The sequence below is a fragment of the Akebia trifoliata genome, chromosome 13 (genome assembly GCF_017979445.1).
Source record: "Akebia trifoliata isolate Shusen 1 chromosome 13, ASM1797944v1, whole genome shotgun sequence".
NCBI classification, from domain to species: Eukaryota; Viridiplantae; Streptophyta; class Magnoliopsida; order Ranunculales; family Lardizabalaceae; genus Akebia; species Akebia trifoliata.
In genome coordinates, this window is record NC_141387.1 from 31,925,354 (window position 1) to 31,943,164 (window position 17,811).

A 17,811-nucleotide genomic window follows, 5' to 3' on the forward strand; every position below is an offset into this window, starting at 1 on the left:
CGATCAAGTTATATCACATATCAACATCAATGTTCATAGGAGTATGCAATAAAAAAGATTACATTTAACAAAATGCCCAATGGCTTTGCCCATTAAAATGCTAGCCTCTGTACATAACCAGCTTAATCCAAAAACATGATAATAATACATTCACCAACAGCGCAGAATGAGCGCATCCCCTTTCTCTACCCTATACAAAAACAATTCAAGGGAGGGGAGGCAAACAGAATGGATGAGATCCCTGTACATACTTCTATCTCTATCTCTATATCTCTCACTACTTGCCAAGATCACAGTTGTAAATGTACAATTAAGCACAAGGCACAGAAAGACGGCTCTCTTTCATCAATCCCCCTTCAACTCGGGTAGGACCTTAACATCATCATTTAGAAGTGGGGCGTGCTTCCATCTGCATGGAACCCACATCACAGTCAATTTCATTTTTTCTTCCCACCAAATAAACGATCTCATGCCCATGATTTAGAGATGTAAGCATATATACATATATGGGATGAATGTTAGTCAACCGGACAAAATGTCAGGCATCTCCTAACTTGCCTGTACACAAATGTTACACACTGGTGTTGCCAATCCCAGCCTGAATGACCCAAATGCTTTCGAGAACTGCTAAAGAACCTCTCTGGTGGTGCTTCACCCTGGTCCAGAGTTTGTGGGTTTCACATAAAGACCACTTTGCCCTGATTGCAGATGCTGTTGTTGGGGCTGCTGAGGTTGCTGTTGTTGTGGCTGCTGTTGTGTAGATGGGGGAGGTGATGGTGTTGGTGCTTGTTGTGGCTGCCACTGTGTCCCTACATTATTATGTCCATGGATTGACATGCTGCTGCCTGAGAACTGCCTCTGGGTTAATACTTGGTTGGGCAAGGGCAAGGGCATTGGCTCAGGCCTTGCTGCTGGGCTTGGTAAGGTAGGGTTAGGATTTCCTCCAATGGCTGAATTTGATGTACTTGAATCATATAATGGTGGCTCTGGCCCTTTCCACTGGGAAGAGGCACTTGAAACAACAGGTGGCATGACACTGGTCGATTCTGATTGACTCGTGGCCATCTGAAAAGCACTGTTCACAGGCTGCTGCAGATTAACTTGCCCATGATCAACAGAGGACTGCATTGACTGGTCAGAGTTGACTTGACGAGTCTGTTGAAGAATTCTCTGAACGGTGGTCGGTTGTGATTGACTCGCCTGTCTTTGTTGTGGCTGTGGCTGGGATGGAAGAACAGGTTGATGGGATGCCAATATCGTATGATGACCAGAAGGATCTGGTGGGGCCTGTCCTTGATTGCAGCTTTCTGGATGAGAAGGCGTCTGAGGAAGTTGCTTCGATAAAGAGGGGGGCGGCGGTGAACGAGAAAACAACTTCTGTTGTGGTGAGCACTGATTTGAGGGTTGATGAGGCACCAATGATTTACCTGGACTCGAACCTGAGCCAGAAAATAAGGCCTGGGACGGCATCATATGATGCAGGACCTGTTGTTCACCTTTCTCAGATACTACTTGGTTTCCCGGAGGAGTCGTAGAAAGACCGTTGTTCATGTGGGAGGAGGAAGAGGGGGGCTCAATGGGTGGTGGGATGTTATTTTGATGCATCATCATCATGTTCCCTCCTCCTCTACCCATTCCCCCCTTGACAAGTTTAGTCTGTTGTTGCTGTGGTTGTTGTTGACGTTGTTGTTGAGGATGATGTTGCCTGCCGCCTGGCTGCTGAAGTTGCTGCTGCCGCTGCTTCAGTATCTGATTCGGTAAGGATTGTTGTGGGTTCCGACCAAGCCCATGAAGTGGCAAGTGATGCTGCTGCTGCTGTTTCTGTTGGGGTGGTTGCGAAGATATGGGATTCATTGGAGAAGATGACGATGTTATTAGGGGATGATGATGCTGAGAGTTGGGAGAGGCCAGTAGTGAAGATGCATGTTGTTGTGGAATCTGGGAACTATTCTGTATAGGAGGAGATGATGATGATGTTGATGATATCGGATGATGATGCTGGGACTGCTGTGGTTGTTGGACAGGAAACTGATGCTGCTGATGATGATGATGATTATGCAAGAATCGTTGCTGGAGCTGCCTCTCTTTAGCAAGTCGAAGTATGTGGGCTTGTTGTGGTGAGGTAGGAGCATGGTTACCACTTTGGAGATGAGGGTGGTGGTGGTGAGGGTTGTTGCTGAGCACATGGGCGGCGGCAGCATGTTGCGGGGGCATCTGCTGATGTTGTTGTTGGACCGGAAATGCTTGAACGGGTGGAGACGTGGTGGTCTGATTAGAGAATCCTGTGCTCACACCCCCATTGAAGGGAGAAGGAATGCCTTGGCTGTTCCCCTGAGTAACTTGCTGCTGCATCTGAAGTTCCTGCATCATCATCTGCTGCCTCTGATCCTCTGGATTCTGAACAGGCTATGATGACACACCAAATACAGACTAAAATCAGAAAGCCAGAACCCAAATGGGAAGTGTAGGACAGCAACAACAGAATGAATATTTCAAGACACTTGTTTTCAGTATAGTTTGGGAGAACAAAACTGCAAATATGCAAAATTAACTGTTTCTTTTAGGGTATGTTGACTTACCTCCCTATCATTTGATAGGGCAAATGACATGCCTATTTTTATTTTTTTTTTGAAAAGTATAATAAATTGATCAAAGAAGGAAAACAACAAACAAAGAGGCAGAGGGAGCCTATGCCTATTCAAAAATGTAAATTTGTCTCCAATAGACAATTGAACCAAGTCTAACTTGAACTAACAAAACTCACTTTTTTTAACGTTCTATTTGACCTGTCTCACATGAGGAGTAATTTTGTCATTTTTTAGTTAGAATTGGTTAAAGTCATTAGTCAAGGAGAATCACTTGATGGAATTTAGGGGAGGCTTGTCAACTGTTCCTAAAAGCTATATAAGTGAAGGATCTATAGCATATTATTTTAGGCAGCTTAGCGAGCCATGCCAACAGATGGCAGTGCTGATAATGAACTCTGAAAGCGAGGACTAGTTTTGAAGACAGGTCACTCAACAGAGATTAAACAATGTGGTTAACCTAAACCAATTACATTGACAAATTTTATCTTCAAAATCTAAATTTAAAGAATTCAATATATTGTGCAGACCTTTAAATTCCATTTCATTCTACTTCAGAATACTAATTTTCTCCTTAATATAATCAAGCAAAAGGGATATTAATGGAACCAATATAGCACTCCTTAATGTTTACATAAACTCACCCGCATCATATGCAAAGCCTCACGTGTTCTCATCATCGAGTTTCCCTGACCAGAAGCAGTCCCATTGTGCATATTTACAGGACTAGGCATCCCCACGCCACCACTAGAGGGAAGCATACTTCCAGAGGAAACCATGTTCAGCATAGCCGGTGAGCCTATACCCTGAAATCCTGATCGGGGCACTGACATGCCTCTATTCATCCCAGACATCATGCCCATGCCGCTTCCACCAGGTAACATACGAACACCACGATCCATGGACGAAGATGAAGATGACCCGGGAGTAGACAAGCTCGAGTGCTGCCGTATGTTTCTACCAGAGAGTATTTGATTGTAGTGCTGCATTTTTTGCTGCTCATCCATCGGTAAAGATGGTGATCTTGGCACACCATGTCTCTGAGCATCCCTGGTTTTCAAAAGCACATCCATGTTAGCATGTGAGCGAATACAAGTGACCGATCATTTATGGCTGCTACATCACACAACTCATACCTGGAAGAGACATTGAGAGCTGTAGATGGTGATGGCAAATTACTCCCAACGACCATGCCAGAAGATCCTTGTAGCATGGAATTTGTACCCAAAGTGGGAAGTACAGGTGCCACAGAACCCTGATTTGAAATTGCTAAACCACTAGTATGAGGCCCTTGGTATGCAATGGAGCTAACATCTGAGCTTGATGCAATTGCGTCACAAAGATCACGAGGCCTTCGTTAAATCAAATACAAGAAGTTAATATCACATATCATTAGAAAAAAAAAAAAAAGAGAAAAATGAAAGTATAAGCAAATATGAATGGACAAAATGAGTGGAAGACTGCATCATTCTAGATGCCAAAAAACTAAAAAACACGCAAGGAACTTACGTTAGAGTTACTCCATTCAAGTTATTCGGGCAGACTTGGGAAAGAGCGAGAACGTGAGAATTGTGGACTGGCGTTACTTGTTTCATTTCCTGGTTATCATTCTTCACAAAAATAAATTGAAACAAAACAAAGAAGTCATAAACTAGCATAAAAAGTATAAAAGGGGAACAACAAATAATTCACAGGCTAACTTATCCAAGTAGCCTGTGGGACCAAAAACCATTGATCCCACAGTTCATGATGTTTGAGCCATGTTGACGAGTGCCACAAATGCATATGGCTTATGACTCAATAAACCATACAAAGAGAGAACACCCCAACCCTACACACTACTACCAGTAGCTCATAAGCTACCCAATTCGAACTCTGAAAATAATTTATTATATAGATGTCACAAAATAAGGTCAATAAGAAATTATTTAAACACAACCTAGATTGGACATACTCTGGACCAGTATACAAACACAAAATTGCAGAAAGAAACTGGCTCATGACATTAAATTTAAACTCACAGTGTGCAACCTAAGAAGAGGAAGGCTCTGAAAGCATATTTTTATGTTACGCCACTGAACCCCAAACACACACATTTTGACTTGAAACATACAAGATATGATAGGATATTGCATTCCAAGATGTGCCAAGAAACAAACTCGGTTCCAAACACACAATTCAACTCATAACATGCAAGATATGTAGGTACATTCCCAGATGTGGCAAGAAACAAACCTGAGTCCTACGAGAGTGCTGCTTCTGCCCAATCAAAATGATTTTCCCAAAATGAGACTTAAGGGTATCCTCTTCCAGTGGACCCTGCAAACGTTGAAATAGTTGTCTGGCGCTGCCCTGATGTGGAGTGCAGCACCAAAACAAGTCAGTTGAAGTGGCAAGCTCAACCTCGGAACTAGGCAGGTAGAAAGTTCTCCCAAATCTAAAACAACAATTTGACCAACACGGAGTTTGAATTATTAGAATTCAAATAAAAGTCATGCCTTTGGAATGCCAGGTAAAGTGGATGGATAAGGTTGGGAAGACCCTGAATCTTCAGCACTATCAGCCCCATCACTGGCATTCCTGTCCATTAAAACTTTGTGGCGCTCCTTGCATTCTTTAGGTTTACGAAATATACACTGTAAGAATTGAACAAGATAATCATGTCAGCATCTCTAACCTTCAGGAAGAAAAGTAATAGTAAACCTATTTTGGATAGTAGATAGTCAAAAGAAGTTTTGCAAACCATTAAAAAGATATTGAAGTTAGAACCCTAAACTCGGGATTCATGAGGGAGAAATCTACCTTGAATTGCAGAGTACTGTTGATAGCATCACTTATAAGCTCCCAGTTTGGACCCATATCATGTACAAGGACAACAAGTGCCTGAGATAACAAACTCAAAATATTTCAGACTGCTTGTCAGTTCCCCCCCCCCACAAAAAAAAAAAACAAAAACAAAAAAAAAAAAAAGATAATACAGCTAAAAGAGGAGGACGATAACGATAACCTGATCTTCAAATTGCGACCACAGAATTCCAGACCCTGAATGCCCAGCAGACATCTGCAAAAATAAAGTATCCAAGATTATAGCATATCCTATACTCAAAAATGAACGATGCAAGGAATCATATTTTCACCATCAATCTTAATGGTGAAAATGAAACTCCAATTTGTTAGTTTGAATGAAGATAGTAAAAAAGTAATCCAACACCGTTTAGTTTTGATTGGATTGTGCATTGATAACAAAAGATGCATAATATGAGTAAGCAGACTATATCCTCTTAATCGACCAGTAAAAATGAACCAGGTCGAGAATAAAGAACCAACCTTCAGTGCTTTAGTCTTCCTGACACGATCCCGGCCAGCAATCATTTTAATGAACTTATTTGAATTGGACATATTACTCATCTGGGAAGCCACCGGAGAAGGAATTGACCCAACTACTGGAGTCATGCTTTCAGGAGAAGTGTCTCGTAATTGTTTCATGGTCTTAGGCTTCTTTGAAGCATGTTGGCCGAGTATACCTTCAGAGCAAGCATATAAGAATAAGAATAATGTAAAAGAGAAAAGATGAACAAGTTATGGAATTGGTTGAATTAGCTACTTAAAATTGAATACAAGATGAGAAATTTACCACAGCTTCCATCAGTTTCAAAAGCATGACTCATCAATCTTCTTTTCGAATGATCCCTCTGCAGTTCAACAATACCATGAAGAATATGATGACAACTGAATGGAATGTACAGTCTTGGTTGACCAAATGTGAAAACAAAAGAATTTATCTTAATACACAAAAAAGGATACACCACCCAAAATTAAGCTATGATAATTAACAAACTTTCTTCTTTTTTGTTGAGTTTAAATTTTCGTAAAAGCAAATAGGGAAAGCATACAAGTGGGAGGTCAAGGAGATCTGCAAAAAAGGAAAGAGGACAAAAAACTACATGTCATCTGACACAACAAGCTCCCACACCTAAGATGAAGTCTGCAAAGAAAATGCCTCTTAAGTTCTCTGAAAAGCTTGCACAGGGGAAAAAAGGAAGGGCAGGGGGAAAGAAAACGGACCTAATACCTAAAGGCTATGGATTGCCAACTTTGGAAAAAAGGAGGAAACCAAATTGGCAGAAGTCCACTCTGTACCAAAGAGGTTTTTTTTTTTTAAAGGTAGCGTTTAAGGCATTTCGTACCCCAGAGAGATTGATGAAATGGGCCAAATAGCTTGAGCAGAGCTCCAACGAATAGGGATAGGATTCCCAGATTTGCCATTAGGTTGATAAAGCAGCAAAAAATCTATGACAATAATATCTTGATAAACGAAGTGGTTTACATTAAAGAATCTTATCTAAGGAAGACATCCAAATAAAGAAACCCACCTAAGAGGGCGTCCTTGATCCCCAAATGATTGAAGCTGAGAAAACATAACTAATCAAATAATCCAGGGAATGGTAAAATGATTTGATGGAAAAGGTTCCATTCATTTGAGACTCTTTTTTCATACCTTAATGTGTTTGTCCGGTGAAGAGGGTCCCAAATATGTGACTAACAAGAAAACTAAAGAATCGACCTCCCAGTCATTGAAACTTCTTCTAAAAAGCAAAACCCGAAAGGATTTTACATTCTGTCCAATCCAATAAATTCTAAACCGGAGAGTTCTTATTAGAAATTGTGCACAAGTTAAACATGGGAACCTTTTAAAGAAAATAGAGGCCGAGATGACAAGCCAATTACAAAACCAGCAACAATACAAACTCGAACCCCAACCTAAGACACCAATTAAACCTGGGTCTGCAAGGAACATAACTTCACTGAAGGTATTGTTCACGATAGTCAAGTGGGGAAATAAGATTCATGTTGCCGATCCCTGTGGTTGGAATAAAGTGTAGACGATGATGACTACATATTTTTAATCATAAGATGATATGTATATGGAAATCATAAAACAACCATTTGAAGAAGACACAACAAAATTAATTTTTGCAACATTACATACACAATAACCTTCTAAACAGCCTAAATAAAATGATGAACCTAGATTTTTTATATATAATTTTTTTTTTTTTTTGATCGGTATTTTTTATATATAATTTGAAGTTAAGAAACTCTAATCAACGATGTAGAATCGTAGAATGTTGGAGAAAGTCGATGCATCACATAGCAAGCAATTTGTTTTTCATTTCGGTAAACAGAACAAAAAATCACCTGTTCATTCTGAACCATGGAATCAAGTTGCCATCTCTGTTCATATGCAGAACTCTGCAACCAAATAGAGTGTCAGGGAATTGAGCAGTAACAGTAAGGAAAAAAGGAAAAAAAAAAAAGGAATGACCATACTTTTCCAACAATGAAGCCCATAGAATCTGTTGAATTCTTATACACCAAATTCTTAGCCGTCTTCTTCTTTTTAGTTTTCATTGATACTTCTGTATAATCAAATGGTAACTGCTTTCCAAACTCTCCTGTGGATTCAACCTCCAAATTTTTCCTGATTTGGGATCCACCATGTACTGTACTTTGGTCATCCTGAAAGGAACTAGTATCTCCACTTGAAACATCAGTTTTACTTGGTATCTGTAAACCCCCGGTAGCTCCAGCACTAAAGGGACTTACAACCCGCTGCCTCGCAGCAGTACGCACACGCTTTGTTGGAATTGAGCCAACATTTAGGCTGTTGGAAGACCTTTTCCCAATCAATGAGGATGGCTGGGCCCCCAGTTTATTTTCCACAAACTGCCCGTAAGGCGAATCAGCCCCCCCATCATATGACCTTGCACCGTACGACTTGTGTAAATTTTTCCGTTTCTTCTGAGCATATTTGGATTTGCTACCTTCAAAAGCTCCAGGCAAATAATATGCACCTATTTCTCTTTCATCCTCTTCATATGCATTTTCTTGAGATCCAAACTCTGAATCCCAAAACACGTTGTCAAAGAACAATGAGATTACTCAACCAGAAAGGAAAGAACAAGTCACAGATTCCTGATAGTTACCTCCTACAGCGTCAAATATAGATGTCTCAACTTCTTCTTGGTGCATATTGCTGCCAGTTTTCTGAAAATAATATCAATTTAAGACATAAGCTGGCATGTTAACTAAAAGCGATGTTTTCCAAATATTCGTCGCTTAAGAAACAGGATTGGTAGGAAATATTGATCAAACAATTACGTGCTACAAAATACTGGAACACAAGGGGAAAAAAACTGGATCACAATATCAAAATGAGCAAGAGTCAGTGGGTTGCTACTGGAAAAGTTGAAGATCATTCATTCGATATGGGTAAGCGGAAAGAAGGTTCTTTTAACACAGAATCAAGGTCTCCTAGGAAGGCCAATATTTCATGGAGACTTGCTAATGTTACTATCAACATTGTATACTTGGGCTGTGCCAGATTGTTGGCTATAGATGGTTCCAGGTGCGGAATGTCATTCACAAACAGCCTTTTCGTTTTAGTTTTGCTTAATAACAATTCTTTGTCGGAAAATATAAGCAAAATATGTGGAACAAAATGAATAGAAGAAAAAAAAAATCCCTATAGATGTCACAAGCAACTGCTACTGGCACATCTCTCACATTACCCAGACATTTTTTTTTTTTTTTGGATAAGTAAATTACCAAGATGTACATATAGAAATACATTGATGAGCACATGAATACCTCATATTGAGACCAATAAATTTCCACAGATTTTCTGTAGTCCTCCATTGCACCAGGGGGAACTGTATAGAAGAGGGTTTCCTGGCAAGAGAAAACCCATTACATGAAGCGTTTTATGCAGCAATAAGGCGGAACCAAATAATAAAAATGTATGAGTTCACCTTGCAAAGCTTAACATCTACAAATTATTGAAACAAGCATATAAGCTCTTTAAAGAAAATAAATATAACATACAGAAGAAGAAGAAAGACATAGTTAGAGCTTCACTAAGATTAAAACTAGAAAAAGATTGAACCCATACTTCTGAATACCGATCTTCCCATGATATTTGCACAATGCCTGAATCAGAAATCCTGTCAGGAGTCACTGGTGCTTCAGCTTGGACAGGAGGACAGTCAAGGGAACTACTGTACTTCAAGAATCTCACTGCATATCCCTGAACAGCAAGTCGGACACTTTTTTCGTAATTCTTTCCCTGCAGTTGTTTGCTTGTATCCTACCAGAACCATCAAATAGTTCGGTAATATATATGATAAAGTCATAAGATGCACAGTTTGACAACTCAACATGCAAATGAACCAATCTATCAACAAAATTTATGTTAAAGATCATAAAATAAGCACTTGCATCATCCAGATTATATCGCACTTTTAACTTTGAACGTTTAAAAGCAAAACCAAAATATAGCTAGCACTTGCAACCTATATAATAAAATTGGTCAAAATAAATACCAGCACCACATTTGTTTCTCCAATCCTGTCAGCCACAGCTTCACCCTCATTAACCATCTGTGATCCAACTGAAGATGACTCGCAGTCCTTGGAGCCAATGCTCAGATCATCACCGTTTAGGAGCACCTCAGCTGAGTGCCAAAACTGCATGACGGCCTTTGCCAAGGTGTGAGCTATCTTTCTTTGCTTCTGACATAGATTTTGTTTATCAAACCTTGACCGACCATTAGAAGCAACCCACTGACATATTTGGGCTGCAGCAGTTAACTTCCAAATACGCTCCTATTCAAAGAATCAATACAGAAGTTGTAAGGTAGAGGATACTAAGGATAAAAAATGCATCTTTTGCTATAAAAAAAAGGATGCCCTAAATCTACAAAAGTAGGTATCAACAATCCTCTAAATAAAAGCAGTATAATCACCAGAATGAAACACGATTCCTAAAGGGAAAAAAACATAAGGAAATAGAAGCATAAACATTGTGGATCTAATATTCATAAAAACAGACCTGCATGAAATCATTAGCTAACCATGCCATTTCCTCAAGGACAAAGTCCCAGTGAGACTTTCGTCGATTTTCCGAAGGGAAATTGCCCACAGATAGCTCAGCAATCCTCTTACGTTTAGCCTGTTCACAGAAACATATGAGACCTTTGAAGTGTAACTTTAAAACAAAAAAAATTACAAAATTTAACAAATCAGAATAGAGTAGCATTCAGAAATGACCTCTATACTTCGTGCCTCTTCCATAATTGAATCTTCATGCGCTTTGTTAGTCAGTTTTAAGTGGCTACCTGTAAAGGTTTGAAGCTCCGGAGCTGTTGTGGAAACCCTCTCAGAAAAGTTGGCCACTGGAGACTCGCAGTTTGTGGAAATTGTAGTACTAGGGGGTCGACCTTGAGGATATGCACCTGCCCATTTAAGATTATTAGAATTATCATCTGATAATCTATCAAGCTTTCTCTCTGTTTGTTGTGAAACCACATTGTCATTATGTTGCATCATCCCCTCAAGGTTTATTGCAGATGGTTTCACTTCATTTTCCAAACCAGATCTATTATTGCACATTTCCTCCATGGCTTTGACAGAAGTATGATCATCATTGCTAATAGCAAGCATTTCTTCAACAGCTTTGGTCTCAGAGCTTTCTTTGACCACGTTGACAATCGATACATCAGGAGCACTCTCTTCAGTAACCAACATCTGGTTTTGAGAATCTACTTTTCTTAAACATGGAAACTGTTCACTAGAAGTATTTTCATCTAACCTAAGACTAATTCGAGTACAAGAGGACTCCGAGTCTAAACCCTTTCTACTCCCATCTATATTAGCAACACTGAACCCATTAGGCTGACCAACGCTACTGAGATTCTCCATTTTCGGTTCCCCCTCCTCTTCTCCAACCAAATCGGGTGCCAGAAATGTGGTGTTATTAGGAAGTACTTCCCCAGAATCCACTTGAGGAGGTTCATTATGATCACTGCCTCCACCCCGCAAGTCTTTGGAAGCAGTGACAACATCTATCTCACCATCCGGCCTACCAAGTTTTGAAACTTGGCCAGCAGAAGCAGATCCATGGACCTGAGGAGCATCCGACTTATTATTACCAGAAGCCACAGTAGTAGTCTTACAAACCAAATTTCCATTCGGACTGGTTGATTTTGAGTTAGATATGGATGATACAGTTCGGTCCTTGTGAGTATTTGCATCCCTTGAGACGTGGCGAGAAGAAGATAAAATTGAAGATCCATTACCATCACCGCCGCCACCGACAACTGGAGCTAATTCAGTTGAGCACACCCGAGCACTATCACGACTTGATCTGGACCTGTTCCTCCTTCGATATGCCTGACTTTTTACCACGAAGCGCAACATCACAGAGTCTTCCGATTCCTTTGCATTAGTATTATTATTATTATGACAGCCATCAGATTGGGACAACTGTTCTGATGGAACTATGTTACTACTTCTATGATGTGTAGAATTTCTCTCCCCTTCAAGTATAATATCGTTTTCACCATCACCATCAAAAAGCAAGAGATTATCAGCACTATTTATTTCACGACTTGGAGGTGCCCCTGGTCTACCACTGCTTTCCACAGAATCTCCACGAGGTGAGGCAGTCAATGCAAAGCTACCTTTTGCTTCACTGCAATACCGACCACAACAATCAAGTTAACCAAAACCCCACAAATACATCAATATTTGTGATGTTTCTGATTTGATAATCTAGTTGTGTCATAATAAATAAAAATAATAATACCTAGTCACAAACTGGTCCGTGAGTGAAGTAGACTGAACACTGATTGAAGTTGCAGGCCCTAGTTTGAAATCCAATGGATTGCCCCCCTGCAAAAAAAAAAGCATTAAACCACCCAAAAATGTGCAAAATTAATATCAGTTCTAAGCATGAGCATAAAAAAGGTAATAGGCACCAAGGTGTCATACTTTCTCAAGGAATTCCAGCTCTCTTCTCCGTTCTTCGCGAACATCATACTCTTGCCTGCCACCAACAAAATGATAGTTTGTTGCTTTTACATTAAATGGACATCAAAAGAAAGTACAGAGAATGCCAATTTACCTCAGCTCTGCCTGAGCTTTTTCAATTGCTGCTCGGCGTGGAGAGGTTTTGCTATCAATACCAACTCCACCATCAATGACTCCTCCCATGGAATCAACCTCTGCATTTACTAAGAGAACAGATTCTGGGCTATGCCCATGCATTCCTTTTATGCTCACCCTTCAGTCCCTAAAAAATTTTCCCATCTCTAGATTCAAGATTCCCTCAGATTTCTATAAGGCAAATTAATAAGAACAAACAGATAGATGAGGAGGAAAAAAGAATACAAACAATGAGCTAAGTATACAGTTTTAAAAAAATCAATTTTTATTTTTTATTTTAGCAACTCAAGATCAAATGAAACATTCTCCCAATTTATTGAGTAAACAACGTTATAAACATACCACCAACGAACAGCTAGATGATGTATAAATATGAAATACTTGAGTTTGCATTAGTCCATGTGCTTTGACCAAGGAGAGTGCCGTCCAATAGGAGGTTGATTTAAGATATCTGTTTGAGTGCCATCATTAGTTCATTAACAATAAATTATGCATGCATACATAAACTGTGTATGTGTACCCACTACGGGCATCTAAGAGAGGAACAGTTGTTACAAGACACATATACACATACCCATATACATTTATACATATGTTTTGTACAAACAAGACATGTATGTATTGTATAAAGTAAATAAACAGACTATCCAATTCTTTATGAACCATCCCAGAAGGACTATTTACTTCAAATTAAAGAATTTGAACAAATTGAAACAAAAAATGAACTAACCGAGCAACTATTTGTATACCAGTACACTGCGCTCACTATAGTATGCAACAACATAAAGAAACAATACCCATATAACCCACGCCTTTAATGCTAGGAACTTCAAGTGGGACTAGAGTGTTATGGAAATCAGTCACTAGCATTACATGCCAAATCCATGTGGACGATATAACAATCTAACGGAAGAGATAAGATCATATGTGGAAGAAGATAACACACCAGAGTTGCAAAATATGGTGAGTCTGTGGCGGTGGTGGATGGTATCGAGATTTCAATCAAAGAAGATGAGCAGGGATCATAAGAAAAGGATGGGAATTATGTTCGATGCCCTAGCCCTATACAGGAAAGGGAGCTAATGGGCCTTTTTCAGGACTTCAGAGGCCCCGACACGATTGAGCTGCAAAACAATACTAGGCTCAAGCATGACCCATAAAAATAGGCTGGACTAGACTATCCATGGTCTTTATAGTTAGGATCTAAATATTTGTAGATAGTGCAAAATGAACCAGTCTACGTATAGGCCATTGTCAATTTAATGAATCAGTATTTGATTGATTTTTGTCATGAAATCCACCCTCAATTTCATCCCCGAATCAAAACCCTAATCTCATCTCTTCTTCCCCACCCCCACCGCACGATTGACCGGCGCCATCATTACTATTGTCGTCACCATCTCCTCCAACAGTCGTTATTTCCACCGGCCACCATCCTCCCTCTTCTTCTCTTCCTCCGCCTCTCTCTTTCTCTCCTTCTTTCACCTCTTCTCCTCCCCATTTTTTCTGATTTTTTTCGTTCTAGCATTTACACATGTAATCAATAAACACATAATATTTGTTTTTCCACCCCACCCATTTTCCACCAGCATTTTTCCATAGATTTCAAAATCCAAGGAAATTGAATTTACATGCAATCAAGCATACCCTTATACATGCTTAAGCATGTATACAAATTACAAAGACAATCATAATGTTAAAAGTTATAAGTTATATATATACAAAAATTTATGTGTCCCTATATGTTGATAGTATTTTTTACCATTATAATGACGATGGCTTATACGTGGACTGGTTCATTTTTGCACCATTTACAAAAATTTATATCCTCACTATAATGATCGTGGAGAATCTAGTCCAGCATACTTTAATGGGTCGTGCTCAGAACTAGCATTGTTATGATGTTCTACCACGTTGAGCCCTCTGAAGACCTAGACACTGTCCATTAATTCTCTTTCCTGTATAAGGCTAGAGCAACGAATAGAACTTTCATTCTCTTCTTACAATCTTTACTCATTTTTTTAGTCGAAACCTCGATACCAACTACCACCACAACAGACACATTATCTTCTGCAACTCTAGTGAGTTATCTTCTTCCACATATGATTATATATCAACCGCTAGATTTCGAAGCCTCTCTGCATTCGTACCATAGTTTCTTTCAATTTTATTTTATTTAAATTCCATGTATTTGCGCCTTTGATCCATAAACAAATTTTGTTCTCTTTTTCATAAGTTCATCTATAGATATAATTTTTATTCAATTTGATTGAATTTCCATATTTACGTCAATTTTAGAAACAAACCAAAACAATAGATTGTAAATCCGCCAAATTCGTTTTGAATTTGAATTAAATTTAGGTTTTTTTCTAGGTAAAACAGATAATATAAATAAAGCGGTTGAGGTGACCAACAAATCAAATACAGAAAACAAAACAGAAACTTTACAAGGAGTACATGGCATCCCATACAAAAACAAACTCCTTAAAGAAAACTTCTCTAAAAGCAACTTCCCCTTTGCATCAATAATACAACCCCCTTAGGATGAACAAAATCATGTCATGGTGAGGCCTTTCTATGGCCGAAAAGATTCTCCGATTCCTCTCCAGCCAAATGCCCCAACAAATTGCAAAAGCGAGCAAGGCCCAAAGATTTTTTTTCCTACCAATGAAACCAACTGCACTGCAGCTCATAAAGGAACAACGAAGAATTTGGGATAACCCAACTAATTTTGAATAACAGCAGAAAATGAGACCAAATCTTTACAACGTATTTAGGTTGATTTTCGCTTCAATTCAGTACAAGGTAATTGTAGATCACATGGTGATGATAGGTTTTGTTTAAGAAGAATTACTAGAAGCAATGCAAGGATGATAAAATGATGCTAAATTTGCGAGTGAGAGAAAATAGAGATGTGGGGAGTATTCCAGGAGGCAATGCAAGAACGAATTAATGCCCTAGCCCCAACCAAATGAACTACATTAAATCATCAATCTTAACCGCACAGGGTTACTGTTTAGATTGACCACAATCCATAGGGAAAGTAGATTAAGAAGTCATCTAATATTGATTTTCTTTTTTGATGAGTATCTAGCATTGGTATTAAATTTTAACTTTTTATTTTTTATTTTATTTGGAATGGTTGATTTAAACCCATCATCAAAGCCTCACCCTAAAGATCCTATTTTATTCTAAAAAATCTTGATTAATATTTGATGGTGGTGATAGACTGAAATTTGAAATTGAATACAATATTATAAGAAATTTACCACAGCTTCCACTACTTTCAAAAGCATGACTCATCAATCTTCTTTTTGACTGATACCTTTGTAGTTCAAAGTTCATACAAGACCATGAAGAATCTAATGACAACTGAAGAAAACAGAATGACAAATATACTCAACAAAGGATAACACCACCCAAAATTAAGCTTTGATAATTAACGAACTTTCTTCTTTTTTGTTGAGTTTAAATTGTCATAAAAGGCAAGAGCGAAGAAAGTATAAGAGTGGGAGGTCAAAGAGACAACAAACTTCCACCTAAAGATGAAGTCCGCAAAGAAAATGTAGGGATCCAACACTAAGAGGTTCTGTTCTATATGAGAAATATAAATTTATGGTCTAATAACAATCCAATTTATGATTTTTTCCCCCTAAAACATTAACCATATCAATGCCCTAACTGTTCAACTTCTTATACCTCAGAAAGTTAAGATGATTATTTTTGGGGTTATGAGACATTCAGGAGATTATCTACCAAATTACAAATTCTACATATGGATGAGTCAGCAGGCCCTGTTTAATCAAATTGTTCAATCAAATTCGCATTTTATACAAGAAGAATACGGTTTAATTCAAAGCCCTAATCACAAACATCTACAAAAAAACAAAACAATTCAAAAACTAAACAGAGCAAAACCCATTATCACAATTTCGTAGATGCAAGAGAGAGGGAGAGAGAAACTGACCTAGTTGTTTGCGAAGTCGACGAGCGAGAAGGTTCTTAAAACATGCAGAGAGAAGAGAGAGTGAGGGAGAGACGCGAGAGAGAGAGAGAGAGAGAGAGAGGAAGAGGAGGACGAGAGAGAGAAAGAGAGGAGGACGAGAGAGAGAGAGAATGTGAATTAGGGCTAGGACTAGGGTTAGGGTTAGGGTTAGGGCATCTGTTTTGGGTTCCTTGAACTTTGAAGAAGAAACAGATCTATTAGGGTTCCTGTTTCTTCGACCGAAATCTCGAAGAGAGAATCGAAATTGGGAGTAAATTTCAAGAGAGATGGAGAGGGGAGAGAGAATGGTCAGTTGCAGAGAGAGACGAGAGAGAGGAGAGGGTTCTCAGACGCGATTTCTTTAGGGATGATCCTCCCATTTCAGCCGTTTGATTGAAAGAGAACCCTCAAACCTCGTTTGAGCTTGTATTTTTCCTTTAAAATAAGCTAAATAAATTGAAATTTTTGTTTTTTTTAAGAGTTAATCTTTTTATAAAATTAAATAAATATAAATAAAAAATTTAATTGTAAATATTTTAATTATCAGAAAGGGTCCCGTTCGGCACCCAACATTTTGCCCAACATGTTTTATCCTACATGGGTTAGAAATTTTGGAATGGTTGATTTTTTGTGAGGATGATCTCCTCACCATAGAGATCATCCTCACCAAAAATCAGTCCATTCCAAAATTTCTTAGAGATCATCCTCACCAAAAATCAACCCATTCCAAAACTTTTAACCCGTGTAGGACAAAACATGTTGGGCAAAATGTTTGGTACTGAATATTTCCCTATCAAAAATCCCAACTTTCTTACAATGAGGGGATAGTTCTATCGATTATTTTTTTTTAATAATTTTACAATATTATAAAATTGGATTCATAATTCACATGCTTTATATTGTTTAATTCTTTTATTATTATTTAGCTTCTTGTATTGAAATACATGCCTATTAATCCTTTGTATTATATTTTTATTATTGTGATACATTTTTTTATCTGATTTTAATTTGTGGCATGTGCATGATACACACTTATTTTGAAAATAGGTTTAAAAATGTATGTCCCGAAATTTTAATTTTTTTCAAATTTATCTAAATTGTCCAAACCGACACCCTGTCGAATAACTCTATTATTATAATCCATGCTTTTTATAATAAGGATAAAAATAATTTAAGATTATACAAAATGAACTAGTCCACATATATGTCATTGTCAGATAAATGGTAGAAAGTACAG

General features: G+C 38.4%; 1 protein-coding gene across 1 annotated transcript; it reads right to left on the reverse strand.

Moving 5' to 3' along the window:
* Positions 1–63: 63 nt before the first annotated feature.
* LOC147388333 (chromatin modification-related protein EAF1 B-like) lies at positions 64–16,982 on the reverse strand. Its single transcript, XM_086421201.1, has 23 exons — positions 16,557–16,982; positions 12,932–13,040; positions 12,549–12,716; positions 12,416–12,470; positions 12,231–12,316; positions 10,694–12,116; positions 10,476–10,595; positions 9,968–10,249; positions 9,538–9,732; positions 9,237–9,317; positions 8,573–8,633; positions 7,917–8,488; positions 7,785–7,838; positions 6,220–6,277; positions 5,913–6,109; positions 5,593–5,646; positions 5,388–5,468; positions 5,084–5,221; positions 4,821–4,937; positions 4,095–4,195; positions 3,722–3,937; positions 3,230–3,635; positions 64–2,406 (listed from the first exon to the last, which is right to left on the reverse strand). Exons 3-23 carry the CDS (start codon positions 12,689–12,691, stop codon positions 652–654), a joined length of 6,195 nt encoding a protein of 2,064 aa, XP_086277327.1. The 5' UTR covers positions 12,692–12,716; positions 12,932–13,040; positions 16,557–16,982; the 3' UTR covers positions 64–651.
* Positions 16,983–17,811: the final 829 nt, after the last annotated feature.